This window comes from Ammospiza nelsoni, chromosome 21, assembly GCF_027579445.1.
Source record: "Ammospiza nelsoni isolate bAmmNel1 chromosome 21, bAmmNel1.pri, whole genome shotgun sequence".
In the NCBI taxonomy this organism is placed as follows: domain Eukaryota; kingdom Metazoa; phylum Chordata; class Aves; order Passeriformes; family Passerellidae; genus Ammospiza; species Ammospiza nelsoni.
The window spans coordinates 6,990,318-7,015,797 of record NC_080653.1 but is presented as its reverse complement, the minus strand read 5'-3'; the positions used below and the strand labels follow the sequence as shown (position 1 = coordinate 7,015,797).

General features: G+C 43.5%; 1 protein-coding gene across 1 annotated transcript; it reads left to right on the top strand.

The window, feature by feature from the left end:
- Positions 1–222: 222 nt before the first annotated feature.
- Positions 223–24,866, top strand: PITPNA (phosphatidylinositol transfer protein alpha). The gene is made up of 12 exons (XM_059486775.1): positions 223–407; positions 5,220–5,250; positions 10,737–10,882; positions 11,373–11,464; positions 15,378–15,385; positions 16,328–16,402; positions 16,766–16,849; positions 17,701–17,778; positions 18,673–18,783; positions 20,040–20,162; positions 20,894–20,963; positions 22,173–24,866. The coding sequence occupies exons 1-11, from the start codon at positions 388–390 to the stop codon at positions 20,939–20,941; spliced, it is 816 nt and encodes a 271-aa protein (XP_059342758.1). The 5' UTR covers positions 223–387; the 3' UTR covers positions 20,942–20,963; positions 22,173–24,866.
- The last annotated feature ends 614 nt before the right edge of the window (positions 24,867–25,480 follow it).

The following is a 25,480-nucleotide window of genomic DNA, read 5'->3' as shown; positions in this document are numbered from 1 at the left end:
AGCACCGCGCGGTTTACACGTCATGAGAGAACCTAAAAAAACCCAAACACCAAAAACCCAAGCGTTTTAATTTAAAACGTCAGCGGCGCTCCGGGCAGAAGCCCGTGAGGGCGGCGCGCGCCGCCTGAGGGGGCCGGGGGGCGGGACCAGCCGGCCCCGCCCCGCCCCGCCCCGCGCGCGGCGCGGAGGTGACGCAGCCGTTGCCGCAGAGACGAACCGCCCCGGCCCCCCCCGCCGGCCCGGCCCCCCCGTCCCGGTGCGGCGCGGCTCGGCTCGGCTCGGCTCGGCTCGGCTCGGCTCGGTCCATCCCACGCAGCGGCTCCCGGACGCGCCTCCTGTCACCTTCAGCGGCGCTGGCCCGGGCGGGAGGCGCGCGGCGGCGCCGCCATGGTGCTCATCAAGGAATAGTGAGTGCGGGGAGCTCCCCCATGCCGGCCCCCCCCGAGCCCCTCCGGTCACCTCCGAGCGCGCCCGGGGCCTGGCGCGGTGACGGCCGCGGGTGGGCGGCCCGGCTTCGCCCCGCACTGCGGCCGCGGAGAGGGAGGGAGGGAGCGGGGAGCGCCGTGAGGGCCGCGGCGGCGGTGGGGGCGGCATGAAGGTCACGGCGGGGCGGGGGCCGCGGGCTCCGGGGCCTCTCGGCCCCTGTGCGGCTCCGCGGCTGCCGCCGGTGCCCCCGCGGGCTCCGCACCGGCTGCGCCCGGTGGGTGTTGCCGGTGCCCGGGTGCCGAGGGCCGAGCCGGAGCCCGCTCGGTCCCGGCGGTTTCTGTGGGAGCTCTGAGGGAGGCAGGGGCGTCTTGCTCGCTGTAACAGAGCCGAGTGTCAAGGCTGGCTGTGATCCCCTCCCGCCTTCGGCTGTGTATTTTCCAATAAGGGACTCCTGAGAATGTCAGAAATGAGGTAGCTCCAAAATATTTTTGGTGTGTGGAAGGCTCACCTTGGAGTTGTTCAGTGACGCTGAGGCTGCTGCGGGTGTCCTGCCCTGTGATGGGGATGAAGGGTGGGAAGCTGGCTGGACGTGAGGGTGTGTGGCTGTTGGTCACCACTTGTCACAGTGCTCGGTTCAGCTGCTTTGTGCTTGCTGATGTGGAATCTCCTCTTGGACCGGTGCACTTTGCCTGGGTGTCTTCAGAGCTGTGTGCACTCTGCACATAGTTATTTCCTGAATTCTTAAGGTTAACTCAAGTGCATTCCCAAGTTAAGTGCATTCCATCGTTTTAAACTTCTTTTGGCTGATGGAAGAAGCTTTCTATTTATTTTTTATCTCTCCCCTTCCAAAAGATACCTGTGATCCCAGGGATAAAGTGGGTTTTCAGGTCTTCTCTTAGACACATTTACCTACATGACTGTGTCCTCCTTACAGGAATTTTTTTGCAAGATTATGGACCATGGTGTGGATTTAAATATTAAAACTACATTGAGGGTTGTACTGATCCTTGTAGTTGCCTTTAAACTTGATTAACTTTTTTTTTTCTCCCAATCCTTAAACCCCTGCTATATTTATCCAAACAATAGGAGTGTAGAGTTCAGGAGCAGCAGAGCTGCTAACACAGAAACACCATTACCTTCTGTAGTGTTAAACTGGATAGCAGGCAGAAACCTGGCCTAAGTGCTTAGTTTCAGGTGCATGAAAAGATAATTAACTCCTTCTACAACATCTGTTTTGTTGATGTTTTCCTGTGGATTTACTGCTTTCCCTCTTAGAGCACCTTGGCTGGGTTATTTTTCATTTTTCTGCTCACAATCCCTTGCCCTGTGCCACAGTAAAGCTCATTATCAGTCAGCTGTGCTGTGAAGGTGAGAACATATGTATTTTGAATCAGATTTCTGACAGCATGAGCAATTCATTTTCGTGACTATCACTTCCAAAAGTCATTTTACTCAGTATTATTTACCTCACCATATCAGCATGCCTACTGGTCTTTCACGCTGCTTGCTTCAGAAACAAGGTGGGAAGTGTAAACGTTAAGAGTAAAGGTTAAAAAAAAACAGAATTACTACATTGGTTTCCATTTGTATTTTCAAAAGGATCACTAAACCTTTTTAGAGTTGCCATTATACTGTTTCTTTTCTTCCCTTTGTTTTGCCCTTAGTAAGACAAATGTGTCTCTGAGGACAGTCAAGGTTGCTGCTGGACTTTCCAAATGAAAATTTATTTTTGACTTTCTGAGATTCCCAGCCACCTCTGACAGTTGCACATTCTGAGTTGTGTCACTGTGTTGGCTCAGATTTAAATTTTCTTGGTGTTGTACGTGCTCAATTTACATCCCATTTGAGATGGTTTTTGATGAAATCTCCTGTTCCAGGAAGCAGTTGTTTAAGGCATGTTGAAACCTCTTGTTTTGGTGTGAGCTGGCTGTTTGAAGTGCTTTGCTGTTTCTTATGTTAGTTCTGGTTGCATGCAGGTAATTACTGCCTTCCTACCATAGGTGGTAAAAAGCTAAATGATCTGTAACTCCATCTCATCTGAGCAGATTATTCTTCCATCTCTGTGACCCCCTGTCACACTCTCCCTAGTAAATCAGATGGATTTTATTATGCCTGTAAGTATTTTAGGAGCTGATACAGAAATAGAGCAATAGAACAAAAACCTGATGTCACATTTTATTATCAGACAAGTCTGTATCATCATTTCTCTACAGCTTCTTGTCCTGATGGTTATGCAGTGATGACTTTAACCCTTTCATTTGCTGTCCTGTCAGACTTTCAGACTTATCTTGCATTTCTGTCCATCCGTGCTGCAGATCAGCTGCCTGGATTTTGTTCATTTGTTTGCATTTTTTTGGTGTCAGGGTTTGTAAATGCTGGCTGGAGTCTTGCTTGCCATCCTTATTTTGATTTAAACTGCCTTGGAAGACCTTGAGGAGAATCAGAGTGTGGAGACTCACTTCCCTTTCCTGTGAAGTGATGATGATGCCACTGACCTTCCCTGCAGCTGTACTTCCCTCTGCTGTCATTTGAGGCAGATTTTAATCTAACAGGGATCTCAAATGTTCCTCACCCTTTTCAGGCTGACCACACCATGTAATTTCTCATAAATTGAGCAAGTTCTGTCCTAAAGTTAGGAATCTTTGTTTCCATTGCTGCTCCTGCAAAGGATTTCCTCAAGATCCTCTTGAGGAGTTTTCCCTCCTCCTCCTTTATCACTCGACTACCTGTAAGTGGTTTTCACCCTCACTCTCTTGGTTTGGGCTGAACAAACTGCAAACCATTCATCTTGTGTGTGTTTCTGTTTCTCCATTGTGCTCCAAGATAACAATTCAGATTTAGTGTCTTCCAGTTTCCTAAATGGAATTTAATTTGCTTACAGCAATGTTTTACACCAGATTTTCTGAAGAGAAATGTTTTAACTCCATTCCAAAGAAATTGTTTTTTCCCTGTTTCTTGGTCTTTCACTTTAATTTGTCATCCAGCCCCTCTTTTATTGCACTTTTATCCAGTTAACTAACCCAACACCATGCTTGATTGCAAAATTTACCTGTGAAAATCCCTTTTTTCCTTTTTTTCATCCTCCCTTACACCACACTGGTGTTGGTCCTCTCCCCCCTTGCCTTTCAGCAAGGAAACATACATACTATTTTCAGGAAACAGTATGTAACAGTGGCTAAAGCAATTATACTCAATGTATCCTACCAGCAAGTGGCCCATGGATTTCTATTTTAAAATCCCATTTTAAAATTGTTTTTATTTCCTGTGTTTGGCAAGGAATGCCATGTCTTCAGTAGACTTGACATAAAGAAGCACACATGACTTGGTCTAAAATTTGTTGCCTAATGATTTTTCTGTTGTAAAACAGTCACTGTTCCTTCTCCATTCACTTTTATTTTTACATCATTTATGATCATTAAAACTCTTCCATACCTGAGCCTTTTAGCTGTTTTTTTTTCTCTTAATTCCTTTCTCCTCACACAGAAGCTTTTCCCCATCTCCAATAATATTTTCTAACTTCCTTCACTTGTTCTGTATCCTCTTTGAATAAAGTGACCAGGACTATGTGCGATATTCAGGATGTTGATATGTGGGAGATTCTAGTGACATAATTGTAATTTTTTGTGTGTCTGTGTGCTGTTCCAGTTTCTCTATTGGATTTACTTGTGAACTGCCACTGAGCTGATGTTTCCTGCTGCTTTTCCATAAAGGCACAAGATATTGGCAGTAACTAACTTGGGGCTCATTAACCCCATGTGTTTGGTGAAAATGAGTCCCTTTAGTGCATTATTCTTTTTTTTTTTAATTGACACTGAACTTCATTTGCAGTTCTCAGTAGTTCTTTCTGCTGTACTTTGCAGTCAGCATAAAGTGTTGCTGTCACAAGTAATCTTGCATAATCTGTAATCTTTTGCCCCTATTGCAGTTTGTTCTTTTGGTTAAGTGTAAAAAAAGAATTCTATTTTCACCACAATTGCTTTTTCATAATCAGTTTATTAATACAGAGGGCTTTTTTTCCTGGTTGTGTCCCAGTTCCTTTGAGACTAATTCCCAAAGAATTGGGAATTCTTCTGCCATGGTAGCCATATCCATTTCCTATCTGTCTCTGCTTTGGTTCCTTGTTTGACATCATCCTTGCTGAAAGCAGAAGTCAACCACAGATCCAGTTTTGGAGAAGACCTTAACAAGCATGTATTTCTGTCAGCTTTAAATTGATCCTTTTCTAAAAAATCTCTGTGACTTCAGGCAGTTTTTACTCTGCTGTCCAGTCAGTTGATTCTCAGAAGCATTCAGGAAACCACAATAATGAAAAAAAAAAGATTAATTTAAAGCAGTGGCTGCACCCTGCTTTGCAGTGAGCTCTGAGAAAGCCTTTCCTCTGCTGTTTGCTGCTGCTTGGGGACATGTGAGCAAATCGTGCCTTGTGGCCATTGCAGATCTCTGCAGAATTGCTGAGCCCACAGAAACCTCCCCAGCAGCTTGATGAGGAATGAGATGGGATTGCTGAAAGGGTGGAGTGAGAGGGATCACCCTGTGCTGATGCTGTGTGGGTTTGTAGGCCGCTGAGGGATCACCAGTTGAATTACAGAGTTTTAAGAGAGGGTTGCAATTATGCTCCATCCTGTATTGCTTCTCTTTGAGGTTGTTATATAAATATTCTTTGGCCCAAGGAGTTTGGGTGGGTGCTGGAATTCTGGGGGGAGAGGAGAGCTGTGCAGCCATTGCTGGGAGCAATGTGGGGATTTGGGGGCTGCAGGGATATTTGCTGATTTCTGTCTCTGTTTCCTTTCCAGCCGCGTTATCCTGCCCGTGTCTGTGGAGGAGGTGAGTTCTTTGCTTCTTGCTTTAGGACTGTAAATAAACCTCTGATCAAAGCATGAACAAAAACTGGAAAATGCAAGCTGTCTTCAGGAGCCCCTGTGAGCTGTTACTCATTCACCATCATTTTTGACCAAATAATTGTATTAAGTCTGAGGGTGCCAATCATCTCTCTTACAAAATACTTTTAGATATGCTGATTATAAATCTTGAGCTGTCAGGCTGTTTTCAAGTGCAGTTTCCTTTTCATTAGCACTATTGTTCTTTTCTATTTTTTTAACACAAAGGGGAAGCTTTAGCACAGATTTAAGTCACCTTTTAAACTGTGTTTTGCTGGAGCTCTTTTGTTTTAAACTCTTAGGCAAAGATCAAGAATTACTTAGGAGGTTCATATAGCAAAAGGACTTTTTAAGACCTGTGCTATTTAGCTCTTACATACAGCAAACTTTCTTTTTGTTTAGATAAAGCTGAATTGAGAGAAGAGATGTAGTTTCTATTGGACAGGGTGATTTTCATCACCAAACCACCCATGGAATAGCTGTGCAGACTCAGTGGCTGTTTCCCTCCTGTTTCCTCTGATTTTCAGCTTGCCTTTCCTTCCTTCCTCTTGCATTGAACATCACTCTTGAAGAGAATCTAACCATATAAGTGTTTTGAATTTTTTAATCTTTATACTAACAAGGTAGAAATTGAAATGCCTGAGTCTATAGCACTTCCATAGCAGATTCCTTCTCCTGGATGTGTTTTATTTTTTCCTTGTGATCCTTGGCTGTGAGCCTTGGGTTTGTGAACTCTGATCAAGGCCTTGTTCTGACTCTTAGGGAGAGCTGTGATAACAGCACTCTTGTTCATTTCTCTTTCCTCTCAATATAGCAGCTACTGTGGCGTAGACAGTGGTGGGCTGGCTCATGGAGGCACTTTTTTAAGCACATCCCTTTTATAACTCTCACTCTTCTGACAGAACACAGTTTAGAACTTCATGTAGTGCATTCCTGCAGCCATCAGACTGGCTGGTAAAGCAGAAGCAGTGTCTGAGCTGAGTTTCTTGTTCCTGTGACAGGTATCAGATACTGACAGAAAGCCCAGAACTCTGATGAGGGAGTGGGGTTAGGTCTGTGTTCTGTGTTAGTGCAAGAACAAGGCTGTTAATGCCAGAAGTTCTGTCTGTTGCTTGCTCCCTACCTGTAGCTTTTATGCTTTCTGCATGAATCTGTTTCCAGCAGTTTTAACAGGAGTCAGAGTGAAGTATGAGAGTAGGGAAGTTTGGATCTTTTATTGTGCACCAGCACCACTCACAAGAGCAAGAGCTTGACAAAGGAAGGAGTAACATGATCAGCTTTATCAAGTAAGCAAAGGATGCAGACTGGTGGGTAAATTGCAGGTTGCTTGAGCTCAATGGACAGAAAGGACCTTCCTGAATAGCAGGAACCCTGCCTTGTAGTGATGTGGCTCCTTGGTGTCAAGGTGTGTAAATAGAAAGTCAAAGCACCCGCATGCAGATTGTTCCTTTGAGGGGGTTAGACTGGATGGAACCCAACTCAGGGTTTTCCTAAGTTCTCTGATACTGGGATTAGCCTTCATCCAGTTAAAGCGAGTCCCTGGCTGTGCTCTTGTCCCTCCCTGCCTGTCCAGAGCCTTGTGTGTAAACTGCCTGTGTGGAAAACTGAGGGTTTGGGCTGTAGATAAACCTGTCAGTCTCTGGCAAACTCCTTTGTGGGTGCCCTGGGATTATCTGTTTCAGGACATGCATTGCTCCACTCTGGGTCCTTGTGGAGGAACCCCCAACCTGACCAAATCAAATTTCTCCCCAGACTTGCACATTGTCCCTGTGTCCCATGAGTGATGTCCCTTTCCAAGGTGTGGTGTTTTTCCTGTGACAGGGCAGATTTCAGGAGCCAGTTCCCTGAGCAGTTCTAAAGTTCACTTAGTTTTGCCTGTGTAGCTGGGTGTGCTTAAGAAAAAAGGTTATTTCCAGTGTTGACTCACAAGATGAGTGCTGCTGTGTTTATTGCCTCATCCCCCTTCCTGTGTGCAAAGATGCTGACACATCTGTGCATCACTTGGTCACTGCACTGCTGTCTGTTCTGCAAACCAGCTGTTAAACCTTCATTGCTTTCAAGGATTTCCTTGTGTGCAGAACTCTTAAATAGGGCTCTGGAGACTTGTTATTGCTCCTGACTGTGTAGCTGCTCATGAAGCATCTCTGGATAGCATGAGGACTTCTGATTTCATTTTCATATGGTTGGTTTTTGCTCAAAATGCTTAAGAGTTCACATCTTCTGTGTGCAAATTGTTGCATCTGATACCAGTGTGTAAGATAGGGAATGAAATTAATTGTAACTTTGAGACCTCATGAAAGGGTTCAGGGAGGCTTTTGTGAGGTTCTGTGATATACCAGGGATTCTGTGTTCAGTCTCCACCCTTAGCAAATGGATCTTAACCAATAGAATGGAATTCAAGAGAAAACTGGTGATCAGGAAGGCACTGGGGAGCTGTGACTTAATCAACACAGAGCTCAGTGCTGCTTAGCCAAGCTGGGAACCAAACAGTGCAAGAGAAGCCCTGGTGATGACTAAAACTGGCATGTAGGAGTTAGACTGTAGCAGTCTGTCCTTTACTTGGAAACCCTGCCAAAACACAGTCCTGCTCAAGTGCAGGCTGCACTGCTGTGCTGGGTTACCCCCTGTCCCACTGTGGGGAGCAAAGGGAATTTCCTTGTTGAGTGTTGGGTGCCAGGCTCTGCCCCCATCCCCTGACCAGCAGCAGGTGCCAGCCTGGGGAGCTTGGACTCGTGTGGGTGGCTCTGCCAGCTGCCACTGAAATGCTGGTATGGATTAGAGCTGTGTGTACACATTCTGTGCTGCCTCTTTGTTCCTTTTCACATGGCAAGGAGCTTGCCAAACACACAGGAATCTTATTAATTGCATTCAAAGCAGCTTTCAGGAAAACAACTGCTCTTGAAGGTGGTTGTGTTGAGATCAGGCCTGCTGGAGGAAGTTTGGTGCAATGAAGATATTCTCTCAGCTGTGTAAGAGGTGTTTGGCACAGAGCAAGAGGCATGATCCTGCAGAAGAGAAGTTTTTTGGTGCTCTCAGGTCTGTCTGAAGTTCAGATTCCTAGAGCCAAAATCTTTCTCTCTGTTTACCTTTGCAGGGAGAATGATGTGGGATTTGCTCATTGGGACAGTTTTATTTGGGCCATTTCCTCTCTTATCAATGTGATTAAAGGCTCAGAAATAACAGGGAAGTTTAAATGGTGAAGATGTTAAACCAAAGGGTTTATCTTCTTAGTGTCTGAGCTTTGACCCAAGTATTTGAAAGGGAGAAGGAATGAATAAGAGGCTGTTACTAAGAGGAATTAGTTTGTGCTCCTGGAGCTCTGGCCTGGGACTTGCTGCAAAGCAGGCAAAGCCATTCAGTCCTCCCTGTAATCCTGTACTTACCAAACTCATAATAAACTCTGTTCTATGAGTGTTTGTGTGGCTCTTACTCTGCTAAAGCAACTTTGCTTCTAAGGTTTCACAACTCTCCTGTTTTGCTCTTCTGGAGGGAGGTGAGTTCTGCTTTGTGTGGGTCATGTGTAGGGAGTCATAAGGAAGGCAGTGTGGTGTATGAAATGTCAGAAGTCACAGACTTGTGTTGCAGCCCAAAGCCCAGACTGAAACCCAACCTGCTGTGACAGGCAGGAGCTGTCCAGCCAAGTGAGGGCTGCTCATGTAACCTGGGCCAGGACCTTCTGGAGAGATCCAGCAGAGCTGCTGCTCTTATCTTGGAAATGGTCTGATTTTTGTTCTGTCCCCCAGGGCACCCAGCCTTGCTTCCATCTATTCTTCCAGCAGGCCTTTGTTGGCACCAGATGGCACAAAGAGAGCTTTGGGTACTGTTGTTATTTTGGATGCTGTGACAACAAAATTTAACGACTGTGGAAATCTTCATTGCAGGAGATGTTCCAGCCCAGTGAGGTATTTCTGGGTTCTCAGCTCTGAGCAGCATTCCACTTTTCCAGGCTGCCTTTCAGAAGTGCTATTCCTGTTTCTGATGCACAGCCTTATGCTGTGGAAAAGGAAGATGGCCTGAACAGTGTTGCATTGCTTTGTAGTTATGTTATGGAATTTTTAGGAGGTTTTGGTGGTTGATTTTTTTTTTGTCATTGCACTTCTGGTGCCAAACACTTTGTGGTTTACCCTTTCAGATTGCGTCCCTGTACTGTTGCCTTTGGCAACAGTTGCTGTTTTGCTCACTTCAGAGTTCTGAAGATTTAACTCTGCTAAGTTAGAACTCTTCCTTTTAAGTCAGTGGTTTAGCTTCTCCATCCTCAAACTTTGCTCATTTAACTTTGCCTCAGAGAGACCTGTGTGAATTTTCTTCATTTGATCATGTTTCTTTTGAGCTCTGCATCTCCTTTTTCAGCTACAAGAGACAAGAGTATTAATCTTTACATCTTCTGCAGAGGAGAATGTTCTCTTCTGTTTATTTTTGGTTTTCCTCTGTTCTGCCCAGGGAAACATTTGTGAATGCCTGTTATGAAAGAAATTATGTAGTATCAAGTACTTTAGGTGATTTCTGGGAAATAATGCTGCCAAGTGAGTGTCTGTAAGAGACTGAGAAATGATTTTAGGGTAAGAATTTTACTGTATGCTGAAATTCTGTGCTGTCCCTGGTAGTGGTTTAAGCTTGTGGCTAAGAGGAAGTGAGATACAGAGGAAAAACAACACAACCCAAACCAAAGATAATAGGAAAAATAATAGTGGGAGCAGTGACTGTAGGATAGATCAACTGGTCATTTGGGACACTGGCTCAATTATTTCATTAGATAAAGTTTTCAGAATGAAAATTCCCTTTTTACTTCACACTTCATACTCAGTTGTTTGAACTGCAGTGGGGGATGCTCATCTTTGACCCTCAGGGCTCCTAAGCTGTGCACATTTAACAAGTTTGTTTCTTGGAGCACTTAAATCAGGTGGTGCAAATACCCTTTATCTTCTGTCTCCCTTATGAAGTTTTTCACTCCTTTACCCTGCATTTTATAAAAAAGCTTGATGTGAATTTCTTTGGGACTCTTCTGGATGCAGCACTGTCTGCTTATTGATTCAGGACTGGCAGTACCTTGTTCTCAATTTTGTGGGGACAGCTGTGTGTCACTCAAAAGGAGTGAAACCCTTTTTGATTTTGCTGCAGTATCCCTGAGGTCATCTGTGTTTTCTTACTTTCTGATGCTCCTTTACTCTTTCCTGCTTTCTCCTGATTCTGTGTTGGTTTGGAGCTTGACATTGAAGGGTTAAAGGTGTTTTATTGGCAGTGCTTTCCTCCTAACTACCACTCAAGCTTTCTATCTCAAATGAAATTAAATGAGCTGCTTATCTGCCCATACCAGTGGATGTCCTTTTCTTTGCCTTCTCCCCGGGTAATAAATTTGTCCTTGGCTTCTTCTGGCAAAGTTATTACTTCAGCTGAATTATAGCCATGGTAATAATGTGTCTTTAACTTCTGCAGTATCAAGTGGGGCAGCTGTATTCTGTGGCAGAAGCCAGTAAAAATGAAACTGGTGGAGGTGAAGGAGTGGAAGTCCTGGTGAACGAGCCCTACGAGAGGGATGGAGAGCGTGGGCAGTACACACACAAGATCTACCACCTACAGAGGTATGGGAACCAGTTCACTCCCAGAGCTGGGCAAGGGGAGCCAGAGGGGTTGCAGCAGCTGTAAATCACAGATTGTGTAAAGGCTGAAAGGTGCAGAAGGCAGGAGAATGACAGCACCTGGTAGTGAGCATCACTGGGACACCCACCCTCCCCTGTCCCAGAAAATCTGGCTTGGAGCTTTTCAAAGCAAGTCTGATCCTGCCACCCAATATTTTCATACTTGAATTTGGCTGAAGAACAAAACAGCTCCTAGATTTCAACCTGCTTTCAGCCTCTTTTGTTTTATCTTTCATTATGTAAAGAAGATTTATATTAAAATGTCTGATTTAGAATTTCTGGAAAACATTGTAATGGGGTTGGGGAGAGCCCTACCAATTCTAGAGCTGTGCAAATCTCCAGTGTTTGCATTCCAGGTGATGTTCTGCCTGTCTCAGTTCTCATTCCATGTAGTCCTTATCAATGCCTTTCTTCCTATTTCCAAATTCTACAGCAAAGTGCCAACATTTGTGAGAATGCTGGCCCCTGAAGGAGCTCTGAATATCCATGAAAAAGCATGGAATGCCTATCCCTACTGCAGAACTGGTGAGTGCCTGAGGAAGGACTCTGGATTCTCCCTTTTTGTTTTCTGGGGGCAGGGGGAAAAAAGGTAGGGGAGGGTATAAGTAAAAATGCAACCTGTAGAGAAGCTGTTCCAGGTCTAAAATCTTGGATTCCTGTATTCTAAGCTCTTTGTGTGGTCAGGAAAAGCAAAATAAAGTGAGGAGGTAAAAGAACTGTCCTTGTCTGATGTGCTGCTGAAGAGTGACCTTCCTCTGTGGTAGAGAAAGAACAGACTAAGAAATCTTCCTAAAGGAACAGCTCTGTAACACAGATGAAATAAATACATGAGGGGTGATTTTATGTGCTCAAGTGCAGCACAGCCAGGTGGGAAAAAGTGGAAGATGCCAGAGGGGAGCAGGGCAGATCTCAGGTGCCTCCTGCTTAGAGCAGGTGAAGGGAACAGCAGTTAAGTGATGGGTTCTGCTCACTTGCAGGGTCTGAGGTCAGTGAGGGATGAACTCAATGCTGCAGTTGAAGTGAATCCATCTGTAAAGGCAGGGCTGAGGCTCTGCGAGCTGTGTAAAGGGTTGGGATAATGTCAAACCTATTTTCTACAGGAGTGGTTAGTATTTACTTACTGAAGTTACCAGCCATGGTGTTTAACCAGTACAGCTTCTCTGGTCTTTATTGCTGTAAACTGAAAATTTGACTTTGCCTCCAAACTTGTGTGGTGTTTTTGGCAGCATTTTGTGCTGTTTGTATCTCTGAAGGATACATTTGCTGCTCATTGGTAGTGGTACAGTTGCTATGGGAACAAAACACTTAAAAATTCCAACTGTTCTTGAAACTCAATATATAAACCCCCCCTTTTTTTGACAATTTATTTAAGTGAATTTTAAATGAAGTGTTTTAAAAGAAGGAAAAAGCTCTGCAGTGGGAGAGGATAGTGTTACTTCAGTCTGTGAAATTACATGCAGCAGTCTAGTGGAATGGATATTTCAAACACAAAATTCAGATACTGCCATCAACTTTAGAATAAATTTTTAATGTCTCACAGAAGATGTGGAAACAAGGTTGTTCACAACCTTTCTAAACTTTATGCAGTTTTCTTGCTTCATGTTACTTAAATTAGTTAGTAAATGTCTAGTTTATTTCCATGTTAAGCCCACTGAGCTGATTTAAATGCCTGGCTGTATCCTCCACCTCCTCTTTTCCTTTTCCACCAATTTCTGAAACAAAGCTAGGGAGTTCCTTCTTTTATTATTCTCAAGCTGCTTATCCTTCAGTTCCACACTCATAAAATTCCACTGAAGAATGGGATACTAAATTCAAGTACAAGATTTTCAACACCATCAAAGAAATTTCAGATTTTAATATGCTAGTAATGGTAACAAAGCCAAAAAACCCCCCTCAACTGTAATAAACAGCATCATAATATGAGATAAAAAGTGCTTTGTTGTGGGGGTTGGAGCAGAAGGCAGCTTTGATGCGGAGGCTGATAAATCTGTTTAGAGAATCTGTAGCCTGACATGAAGCAAGAGAGCTTGGAAAAGTTACTGAAACCTTCCTTTGGCTGGGATTGGGCAGGAGGGGAGAACCCTTGGGTGTGGGAACCCATGGATGAGAGGAATCATGGATTTGAGAGCCCGTGGATGTGAGAGAGGACCCAGGGATGTGAGGATCCATGGATCTGAGAACCCGTGGATGTGGGGAGGAATGGATGTGAGAGTGATCCCATGGATGTGAGAGTGATCCCATGGATGTGAGAACCTGTGGATGTGGGGATGAATGGATGTGAGAGATCCATGGATGTGAGGACCCTTGGATGGAGAGTGATCTCATGGATGTGAGGACCCATGGATATAGGAACCCTTGGATGTGGGAGTGATCCCATGGATGTGGGAGTGTTCCCATGGATGTGAGAGGGATCCCATGGATGTGAGAGTGATTCCTTGGATGTGGGAGCCCATGGATGCATTGTGGGGCTGCCTTTTTTTACCCTTTTCCTTTGGATGCTCTCAAGTGTTTTGGTTGTAGGGAGACTTTGATGCCCTGCTGTGAATCCTTGGGCAGCAGAAAATGCTGTGCTGGCTCAGAGCAGCCAGGCTTTCAGCCCTCTCACTAGAATCTGAAATTTAAGAGCCAGGGACCCAGTAGGAGCCAAACCTGAGTGTAGGAGCTGCTGGTGCTTCTGCCCGTGCCCTCCTGTCCAAGGTGGTGTTGCTGTGCTGTCCCTGGAGCACAGCTTGCTTCTGCACAGAGCCTTCTAAACTGGAATAAAGCAGTGCTTTTACTTAATTGTGCCTCATGGTATTTTTTTCTTAATTATTATGACTGCATCCTTCTTCCATTTCCCTATATCTCCTCTGAGAAGCTCAATTAATATACATATTATGGGCCATTATCAAAGTAGTACTAGAGATTGAGGGAATTTCAATGCCTGGCTTATAACTTTCTGCAGTTCTGCACACTTCCTTGTGCTGTAATATGTTGTTTTATGTGCTTTGAATGGAAGCTTTGCTTAGTTCCTTTGAGAGTATAAGCTATAAGTGAGGTTGTTGCTATTGTATGGTTTCACAACTTCTGCAGTAGAAATGAAGTGGGGATTGTCTAAGAGTTGTACCTGTGGGCTGGTGCCAAGGGGAGCAGTGTTCTTCTCTGCAGTCTGACTTAAATATTAATGTTGCTTAAATGTTTTTAGAAAAGCAATTTGATGTGTGTTCCACTGTGAGTGTAACCATGGCCTGTGGCCAGATGTCAAGAAACTGAGAGGTTACAACTGCAGTGAAACATGCAGGAGTTGCTGCTATAATGCCTCAAGAAGCAGGTCCTAATTTGTAGCAAGCTAAGCATTGAAGTTTCAGTGGACATTTCTGAAGAGATTAATTTGTTTCTTTGTAAATGAGGAGTCTTCCCCACAGGGAAGGAGTTAAGGAGGTGAAGGAACCTGTTTTGAGGCAGCTGCATAGTCCCAGCACACAGTCATGGCAAAGTGGGAAGGCCCTGGTTTATAATTATTGCTGCTTTATTCAGATTTTGTCGGACTAGCAGGAAAGAAACCCCAATTCCTTCTTACAGAAATAATGAAATGTTCTTTGAGATGAAGTTCAGCCTTTGAAAAATTACCCTCAGCTCTGCTGTCTTGTTCTCTCCCTCCAGCCCAACATGCTAGTCTGAATAATTGCTTTCTGTAAAATTGCTGTAAAAAGCAATTTTCACATGCTAGGGGTTCGGAACAGCCCAAGCCCAGCAGTGGGTAATTAAGGCAGCTGGATGTGCCTGATAGGTGATTTGGGATGGTAACTGTCTGCAGGATGCTGGATTGAAAACTCAAAAATTGTTATAATAGCTTTAAAACCAAATTGCTTCTTAATCAAGCCCTGATGTTAGACTTCAGAACAGACCACGAACTTCACCTCCAGCTTCAGACTTCCTTCTGCTCGAGTAGAATTGCTCAGGTAGAGCAGCTGCTGACTGTTACAGGATCTTTAATTGCTTTTCTGTGTTGAATAATTGAGCCTGGGTGTCCAGGGAGCTCAGTTACCATGAGCAGCAGAGATGCAGAGGGTCTGGTTACTCCAGGCAGGGCTGCTCTGGCCTGAAATCCAGCGTGGGTTTCCTTTGGAACTGTGGAGAGGCTCCTTATCTGCAAGCTGAGAGAGCATTGGTAAAATGCTGTCAGCTGAACATATTCATTCCATCTTCTCCTCCAGCTGGCTGCAGGCCAGGGAGCACAAGTGGCAGTGCATAATTAATTGCTGCTCCTCTGGGTTTTTCTGAGAATTTCCAGAGGAGAAGGGCGTGAAGTTAGCTGGGTTTTATCAATTTCCATGTCTTTTCCCTCAGAGGTACCTGGGAAGCTGGAGCTGAGTGGGAGGAGGGCAGTGGTTGCTGTAGTCTTTCCTCACTAAAGTACTGTGTCTCTTTCTTTCCATGTGTTGATTCCTTGGACCAGTTATTACAGTAAGTATTGCTTTTACTGCTAATCTGTGGAATAATGTCTGAAATGAAGTGGTTTGGGTAGAAGAAGCTCTTTAACCTATGATAAAACCTTTAGCTTTTATCACTGTAAGATCACATAGATGAACTCCCCTTACCAAGGGTGGTGTGTCCATGTGAGCATGGACAGAGATCTGTCTGTGCTCAGCAAAACTCAGCTTTACAAATGGGAACAAGCCCTTGCTTGGGTAAACTGAGTAAAAACCAGTTTATTGCCATGTTCTCCCCTTGATTAATCTCTTCTGAATTTGATATTTCCTTTCTACATGCTGAATGTTTCACTGCCTTGTGCCTTTGTTTCTGCTCCCCTGAGGGAGGATAGGGTTACCTTTGGGAGTCCTTTGCTACTCACAGTGATAGTGAGAAATGGAAAGTTTTTTGCTTACTTGGCAGAACTGTGCTTTTTGTCCCTTCCCTTTGTGTCAAGAGCTCTCAGCACATCACTTTAATGTTGTTATTAATTTGAAGAGTTGCATCAAAATATGTACTCAGTGCTAGATCAATAATCTCTGTGAAAAGACAGTTTCTGCCCAGCTAACTTATGTTACCCCTTCTAAACTCTAAATAGAGTGGCAGATATTGTCCTTTCAAGAAAAAGCTGTTTATAAACTCCAAATGTTTCACTAAAACAATAGAATTTATGGTGGTTTTCTTTGTGAACAGCTTGTGGTTTATTTAATCCTGAGTAATTAATGATCAGTCAATTTTGCTGAAAGCAATGATCTGGTTACAAATAATTCTGAAATTCTCTAAGTTGGACCCCAGTCAAATGGAAAGTTCATTCTTTGATTTAGTTCTTTGAGTTGACTCTCCTATTGCTTATCTGTGTAATAAGAAGACAAACTATATATTTGTCTTATATAATTATATATCCTAGAATAATAAGAAGCTTTATTTTGATGACAGAATGAGTATATGAAGGATGACTTCCTGATCAAAATTGAAACCTGGCATAAATCAGATCTTGGAACACAAGAGAATGTGAGTACTTGTGTCATGTGTTTTACTCATCTCTTTAATGTCACTGCTTTCTGTGCTGGGTTAGAGCAGTGCTGTGTGGAGCTGTCTCTCCACTGTGTTCCTGCATTTCAAATGTTTGTCTCACTACCAAGGCAGACTCCCTTCTCTTGCCTTCTCACATAAACTGAATAAAATTGACCCCCAAGCACTTGTTCTGTGTGAGCACCTTTGCTTCTTTAGAAACTCTCCCACTGTGTGTTTGCCTCTCTGTGGGTGGGAAGGGGAGCACTGAGTATCTGCATTTCCATCTGGCTTTATATTTTCTCAGGCTGGGAGTGTTCTGTCACTGAAGCAGCTCCTTGGGTGTTGTTTTTTTCCCTGCAGGTGCACAAACTGGAGCCAGAGGTATGGAAGAGTGTAGAAGCCATTTATATAGACATTGCTGACAGGAGCCAAGTACTGCCCAAGGTATGGTGGGTGGGTAACAGCCCCTGGGGGGGATCAGGGACAAACTGTGCTTCCAGGGGTGGTCACAGGCAGCAGGACAAGTGGGAGGATGGACAGAGGAGGAAAGGCCTTCCTTAAAACTACTCATGCAAGCCAGAGGAAAAGCTTTTAAAAACTGTCACACTGCCTGTAAAATGTGTTGCCTGTGCATGTAACAGTATTTCTGCAGCAGTGCTTGAATAGCAGGAAATGGCACTCCCCTTTCCACACAGGATCTCTCCTAAACTTGCCTCCTTTTGAGACTGACCCATGGCTTCACAAGTGTGTCTGGAAATGATGTAGGCAATACTTGGTTCTAAGAACCACTCCAGTTACTGTGAGAAAGAAAAGGGTGTTTCTTTACTGGAAAGAAAAATCAGCTGCATAAAAATAGAATGTTGGTTGAGTTTCCTGACTTACAGACAGTATTTGATACCATTTTCATGGCAGTATGTGAGTCTGTCTGTACTTTTCTTCTAGTGAGCAGCATGTGAGCATCACACTGATACAGTGCTGTGAACAGTCCTAGATAGCACAGCTGCTTTGTGTTTAGCTCCCAGAGAACAAGTGGTTACAGGAAATATATCCTACAGGACTTCTGATAGCCTTACAAAGGTCATATCACTTTGTTATCACTTCTTCATAGGTCTAGGACACAACACAGTGTGAATACTTTTCCTTGGAGAGTGTCTGACCTAAAGCTGAGGTCTGAAAACAGTAGCTCTTGATAAGGCAGAGATTTGTCTTGGGCCAGGAAAATAAATCCTTTTTGTGAAGGAACAGCTGGAAAACAGTAGGATAACTTGTGTTTAATCTTTGTGTCTGTCCAACAGGATTACAAGGCAGAAGAAGATCCAGCAAGGTTTAAATCTGTCAAGACTGGACGTGGACCTCTGGGTCCCAACTGGAAGGTTTGTATTGATGAGTTCAGGAATTGTATCAGGACAGATACTGGGGTTTGGAGCCAAAGATACATCTGGAAAACACTGGAATCCCTTCTGCAGAAGGAAATACAAAACTCAGACCTGAATCTGTTCTGATTTTAAAAGAAATGAAAGAGCTTGGTACAAAGAGAATGAGTTCCAGGAAATCTCTAGAGCTGTCTGCTGCTCAGCCCAAGGGTTCACCCAAGAGAATTCAAGTATGAGATAGCTGAGTAATGACCAGCAGTGTGTAACCTTTCACTGAAATCCTTGGAATCTGAAGACATTACAAGTGCAGATACAATGCCAGTCTTTAAAAGGGACCCTGGGTGGGATTTGGGGAGCTCCTGGTGTCCAGCTCTGATTCCTAGCAGGCAAACTTGGCAGGAGCTGAGGTTGATGTGATTTATTTGGGAGGAGTGGTTATGGCTCCTGTAATGGGAAATAGGAAACCTTATGGAGTTTTCTTTAAGACTTTGTAATCATGACTCAGATGATATAATCTAATTCCAAAATGTTTTAGGTAGGGACTTTATGGAGAGACTTTAAAGGAAGCAAAGTAGCCGTGGTATAACAGTGAAGATGCTGAAAGACATAATTTTAATGGAAGAAAGAGTGGACAACAGAGGAGAGGAAGGAATAGTCTGTTCTCAGAATGGAGGGAAAGCCACCTGTGAAGGAAACCAGGGTCTAGTTTCATCATGCCTTGAAAAAGGGTGAGCAAAGGTGTGACAAAACTTGTCAATAAAATACAAGAAAGGTGTAACAATGCAAGAGGATTGTGGGGAACTGTGGGAAGACTTTGCAGTTAGGACTGAAGGAGCTGCTTTCCTGGAGACACTTGACTGGAGGATTAATGTGGATATCTTTGTGTCTTTGCAGAAGGACCTGGGGAAGCAGTCAGATTGTCCATACATGTGTGCTTACAAGCTGGTAACAGTCAAATTCAAGTGGTGGGGTCTGCAAAATAAAGTGGAGAACTTTATACAGAAGGTGAGTTCTGGGATGGGGGGAGATGTGGGAATGGGGCACATCTCATCACCCACCTGCTGTACAGGCAATGCCTGAAATTCTGCACTCAGTTAAAGCTGGGTTCAATTTGCTGCTGAGGATCTTTCTGAAACTCCTGGAGCTCTGGTCACATTTTCCTCTCCCAGTCTGCTGCTTGAAAAACCTGTGTTAAAAATAAGCAGATGGTGAGAAACTTTATTAAATTAAAACATAAGTGGTATCTTGAAAAGAGCTTTTTTGTGGCAGAGTCTATAACCCATGAGCTGGGGCAGGATGCTACACCTGGGAATGGTTGTGTGTGGTTTTCCAGGCAGTGCTGTGTTCATAAAACTTCTGTGCCTTCAGATCAGAGACTTCTCAGTGGTTAATATTGATAAACCACAGAGCTGCTTCTGCAAAAGCAATTCAAGGCAGCTCCAAGGGGGAATGACCATGGTGCTGCAGGATTTAAATACCTCTAACAAAAGACCTGAATAATGCAGTGTCTCCAATCCCTTTCTATTTATGAGTATCTACAGGCTTGCATCAAAGTATTCAGGCTGCTTTTGATGAGATACGAAACCATAATTGGTAAAACTGAAGTGTCCTTCCTTAATGAGGTCTTTCCAAGAGGCATTATATATCCCTGTCTAATATAATGATTTTGCCTACCTTATCTCTTATAAAATGGAAATAAATTGCTCCAAACCTGGAGTAGTTTGTGCACATTAGTCACCTGTGCTGAAAGGTTTTCAGCTGTGGAAAACAAATTTAGGCATTTTTTTAGGTCACTTCAAAAGAAAAAAATAATAAGATAAGTGCATGTCAGCCCTTTACATTTCCTAACTTGTAGTTTTTAGCAAGTAAAGGATTTTCAAAATACCTGTTTCTCCTTTTTTCTGCACTTCCAGACCAATTTTTGTGCTCTAAGTAAACCCAGCTTGGAGCACTTTATTGAGTCAGAACAATACTGTCAAATCAAAGGAAATTCACTAATTCTTTCAGTGCAGTGTGCAGACTGCTGTCTAGGTTTGGAAAGGAAAAAAAAAGGCATTTCTCTGGGGATTCAAGGCTCTAGATTAGGTATTCTGATAAAAGATTAAAAATTAGCTATCTCCAGTTTCCAATTGTGGCAGCTCGATGGAAAGGTGGGCGAGGGAGCTGATTCTACACATCTCTGAAAATTGTTCCAGTGCTGTGAGCTCCATGGTAATTGCCCTGTGACTAAGCTGGTTTGTGTTTTATTCCTCCTTTTGCAGCAAGAAAAGAGGCTCTTCACAAACTTCCACCGGCAGCTCTTTTGCTGGCTCGATAAGTGGGTTGATCTGACTATGGAGGACATCCGTAGGATGGAGGAGGAGACCAAGAGACAGCTGGATGAGGTTAGTGGCAAAGCAGGGCAGGTGTGGGATGTGTGAGAAGCTGCTTCTCTCCAGCACAGAGAGAGGAAAGGCTGCTGCATTGTCAGGGCATGGTGTGAATTGTGCTCCTGCTATTTAGGTCATGCTGTGTGTGCTGTGAGTGATTTGCCATGAGTCCATCGTGCTGGCATCTCCTCCTAATCATTATGGAATTCTCCTTCTGTTTGTTGTTGAGGCAGTAAATGTATTGAACCACAGGTAATGAGGGGCTGAGTGGCAATGATTCATTTACTGCCTCAATATCTTCTGTTTGCTTTTACTCAAAGCTGAATGGTCGATTTTTGTCCTCATTAGTTGCCAGAAACCCGTTGGGTAAAAGGTTTTTATAGCTCTAAGTACCATAAGCAGGTAGTGGGGGTTGTAACAGCATTCTCACTCTGAGAAACACAAGTTTGGTAATAATGAGAACCTTGTTCTGTGGTTTGTGTCCTGCCCTGCACCCTTCTCTCCCTTCATGCCTCAGGATATTTCATTACAGTTTCATGTACACTCTTGCCCTTTGGATAATGGTTCCAAATCTGCTGCCAACCCACAGCTTAACCAGAAGTGATCCCTGCATGTGCATTTCACAATCACTGATTTGAGGTGCTGAGATATAATCAATGTCTTACACACAGGAGATGTTCCATACTGATAAATTTTGAGATAACACACGTGAGAATCATTACTTGAGCACTTCTTTCCTCTTTCAGATGAGAGAAAAAGATCCAGTGAAAGGAATGTCGGCTGCAGATGACTAATGTGACTCCTTCCTTGTGCACTGTAGGTATCAAGAGATTTCTGACAAATCTCTATTGCTCTGTTTGGTTTAAAACCCCCAACATTTGTGTGAGGAATGATCCTGTTCATATCTTCTGACAAGCAAATCTGTGCTATTGATTTTTTTTATAGTGAAGCCATTTCACTGACAGGTTGATGAGAGAGGTTTACTGCCTCATTTCAGAACTATTCTAAAGAAAAGTCTGAGTGAAAAGTGTAAGAAAAATGTGTTGGAATATACTGTAGTTTACTGCTATTATTTCTGTAATGCATGTGCTACTTTCCATGACTTGCATAGAAACTTTTGTCAGTCTCAAAAAAAGTAAGTTAGACATGCAAATACTTAGAATACAGTTGGAAATTGAATATTCCAAGCATTTTGTGAGGAATTTATTTTTTCCATTGCTTGTTAGTAGTATTTACTAATGGGCCAAGGCTTGCAGTAACACTTGGGCATTGCAGGAGAAGTAGCAATGACCATTTTAAAGGTTTTGACTTGTTTTTTTTCTATTCTGTAAAATATGTCATCAGTTTGGGGGCTGGTTTTGCCAAATTTTTCTTAGACATTGCAAAAATTGTATAGTATATACAATATATACAATTGTGTTGTTTAGTATATACAATGTATACAATGTATACAATGTATACAATGTATACAATATATACAATATATACAATGTATACAATTGTGTTGTTTACTATATACAATGTATACAATTGTGTTGTTTAGTATATACAATATATACAATTGTGTTGTATAGTATATACAGTATATACAATTGTGTTGTATAGTATTAGAGAGGTAAGAAAGCAAGGAGAAAGAAGGGATTGTCCATTTCTGTTGGGAAGAACAGGTTGTTAGGGCAATAAATGCCATCCTAGTTATCCTTGGAAGGAATGGGGTGGGGCAGAACCACATCCTCCTGGAGTACTCACTATTTGTTCTGTTTGCCCTCTGTTATCTGCTGGTTGCTTGGTGGTAAGTAGGGAAAACAAGGTGAGGGAGTTCTTTGATAGAAATATTTTAATTTTGAATGCAGCTTCAGCCACTTGATTTTCCTCTCTGCATTTCCTGTGGATCAGAGCTGCAGTGTAACCCTGCATTGTCTGCCTGACTCACATTTGCTCTCTCAAGGTTGTGTGCCCCCTCCCTTGGCACACTGCTCTCCCAGAGCCATCCTGAAACGTTTCCCTGTTGTCTCTTTGTTTCAGTTTGCAAGACAGTCATCAGGAAGGCCCAGGGAATGCACACCCTTGACTGATGGACCATCTCTGGATCAAGCCTTTCTCTGTCCAGCTGGCAGGCGATTTTAAACCTCCCATAGCTAATTCTAGATGCCCCTTAATATTGTGAGCAAATAGACAGTCTGGTACTAAGCACTCCAATGTTAGCACGTGCATCCCAAGGAGCTTCCTCCTCCTGGGGCCGTGTGACTTAGAGATCTGTATTTACAACTCCTCCCTCCTCTTTTTTTCATTGTGTTCAGACCAATTTCCATGTGGCCCTGTTTGATTTCCAAGTGACATTTTTAGCTCAAATAGTCTTGTGATGTGGTGACTTAGAATTTTTTTGTTTTGGTTTTGTTTTTGATTTTTTTTTTCCAAGTGGGATAAACTGCCACCTTTGTTTCTGCCCAGCCCTTTACTGTTCTTTGAATGTCTGTTTGGAGATGGAAATAGTCTATATTTAAAAGTGCAAAACTCTTCCATGAAATGTTCTGCTCTCACCCTTGCTCCCAGAGGGAGATATTTAATGGCAGGTAACCTGAGTACAGCATGAGGAGCAGCCAGAGAGTTCTTGGTTTGTGGTGAGTTGGGATTTGTGGCTTCTGCAGGGCATTCCTTTGTTCTGTCTTAACAAACATGAATTAAAGACTGCCCAGAAGCTGCAGTCAGGCCCTGTGCTGGGGCATTCAGCACTTACCCGTTGAGTTTCCATTTTAGGGGCCTCTCTGGCCCTTGTAGCTCTGTTGTCCTCCAGCTGTACATGTCAGTCTTAAAGAATCCTTCTTGACACATGTTGCAACTTCCTGCTTCTTTATTAATTAAGACTTCCCATAACTTACAAAGCTGGAATGGTTTTGACTAATAATTACAATGTGATTCTCCCTGGACAAATTGGGATGTTGCAAAGGCTGGTGTGCAAGAGAGGTGTTGGCATCTGGTTACCTCCAGGTGCCTGGGGCCGTGGTTCTGCTCAGCAATAATATTCTTCCCATTGCAAGGCTGACTGAAATATCTTCTTTTGTGCTGTAAGAAAAACTACTTATTAAATCCTGCAGTTTGCTAGGATATCTGTTGGTTATTATAAATCATAGAGGATACTGTTAATGTGAAGAGCTCTCATTATTTAATGAACTCAGATATTTACTGTAACTATCCTTATGTTGATATCAGCTTTAGACAATCAACTCAGCAGAACAGAATCAAGGAAATGCTGCTTTCTTCAATACATATGAGGAAAAAAAAAATCCTACTTCTTTGCTTATCCCAAGGCCCAATGTTTGATTTTTCCCCTCCCCTAGTAGTAATAACTTTATTTTCCACTTCTGTGTTTGGCAGCACTAAGATGAAACCCTGAATGCCAAACAGTCGTGGGTGTATCACCACTTTTGAGGAGTCTTTTTAGCATTCTGTAATACTCTGACTCCTCCAGCCCTTCCCACTCCTGCAAGCAGGAGATCCTGAAATGCTCCCATGCCCTGTTTTCAGTGTGAGGGAAGATGGGAATGCTCTGGAGGGAGAGGATGGCATTGGTTTCTGGGGAGGGGGCAGTTTATCCCTTTATTTTTAGTTTGTTATTTTGCCTTACTCATGTCTAAGTGCAATAAGCTCTGAATTGTACCAGTAACTCTGGCAGGCTCTTCTCAGTGACCTCAGATGGTTCTGCGGGGTTGGGGTGGGGTTTGAGGGGTTTTAGCAATCTCACCAGACAGAAGTAAAACAAGTTTATTGTAAAATAGATAAAGAAAACTAAATTTTAATCTTGGAGGCTATTTGGGACCAGGATGTTTCATGACATGTTGTATAGCTGTTCCAGAAGTATTCTAGGAGTGTAGGCCCCAGTTAGAGTTCTTTCAGTTTGAAGTATTTTTAACAGAGAATTTATGCACTGACTTCTGTTCATGTTTGTTGGTTATGTTTTGAGGGATTCTTACGCTTGAGGGCAACCTGAGAATACACATAGCACACTTGTTCTTTCAGTTTGTGTTATCCAAGAGGCTTTTTCCATCTGATGACACTAATCGCCGTGGAAGCAGATTGTAACATTCCACCATTGCAATCCTTTTTTGATCCTCTGATTTCAGAGTAAGAGCTTTTACACAAAGCTTTCCTGATTAGTGGAAAAACTTGGAGGGAGGGAGAGGGGGGGAAAACTACAGGACCTTCAGCCTGAATCCTCCCCCTCTGCTCCCTACCCTTTGTTTTCTGTCCTTCCAATTTGATCCTAAGTGAAAGCATCCCTCAGCCTTTGGATAGACAAATCCTGTAAAGACCCTTCAGTCTCGACGCTTGGTTCCTGCTAGTGAGCATAGCAAAGATCACGCAGCGTTCCCGTGCCGTATCTTCCATCAGCTTCGGCGAGAAACCCTCCTGGCGGGATCGGCTCCATCCCAAGGAGGGGCTGCAAGCGCTGGGATCGCCATTCCCACCCGGGTTTTGGGGTTCCAGGGGCAGCCCCCGAGCCCCAGCCTGCCCCAGGGCCGCTCGCCCCTCACATCCCGCAGCCCTGCTGGGTTCATCCCGCCGGGTTCTCCCGTGCTCTTTCCTTTGGCGACACACACTTTGTAGAATGGGTTAGATTATCTCGTCGTTTCTTTCAATGTGAGTTTGTGCCTTTTTTGTCTCCTAAATCTTCCAATACAGGCATATTGGAAATGAAATCTAATAAAATACTAGACAGAGCCTCTCGCCTCTGCCTCCTTTTTTGGGGTCTTTTTAGGGTTTTTTGGAGTTTTTTTTTGAAGGGGGGTTTGGGGGGTTTTTGGGGTTTTTTTGGGGGATGGGGTTTGGGGGATTTTTTGGGGGGTTTTGGGGGGTTTTTTTTGGAGGGTTTTTTTGGGGTTTTTTTGGAGAGTTTTTGGTTTTTTTTTTTTTTTGTTTTGTTTTTGGAGTTTTTTTGGCCTTTTTTTGGGATTTTGGGGGGTTTTTTTTGGGGGTGGGGTTTGGGGGGTTTTTGGACTATTTTTGGGGGTTGTTTTGGGGTGTGTTTTGGGGTTTTTTGGGAGTTTTGGAGTTTTTTGGGGGTTTTTTGGGGGGGTTTTGGGGGGTTTTTTGGAGGGTTGTTTGGGGTTTTTTTTTGTTTTGGGGGGTTTTGGGGGTGTTTTTTTTGGGGTTTTGGGGTTTTGTTTGGGGGGTTTTTTGGACTTTTTTGGAATTTCTTTGAGGTTTGTTTTTGGGGTTCTTTTGAGGTTTTTTGTGGGTTTTTTTTTTTTTTAGAGGGTTTTTTGGGGTTTTGTTTTTTTTTTTTTTAAGGGCTTTTTGGGGGATTTTCTGGGGTTTTTTTTGTTTGTTTTTGG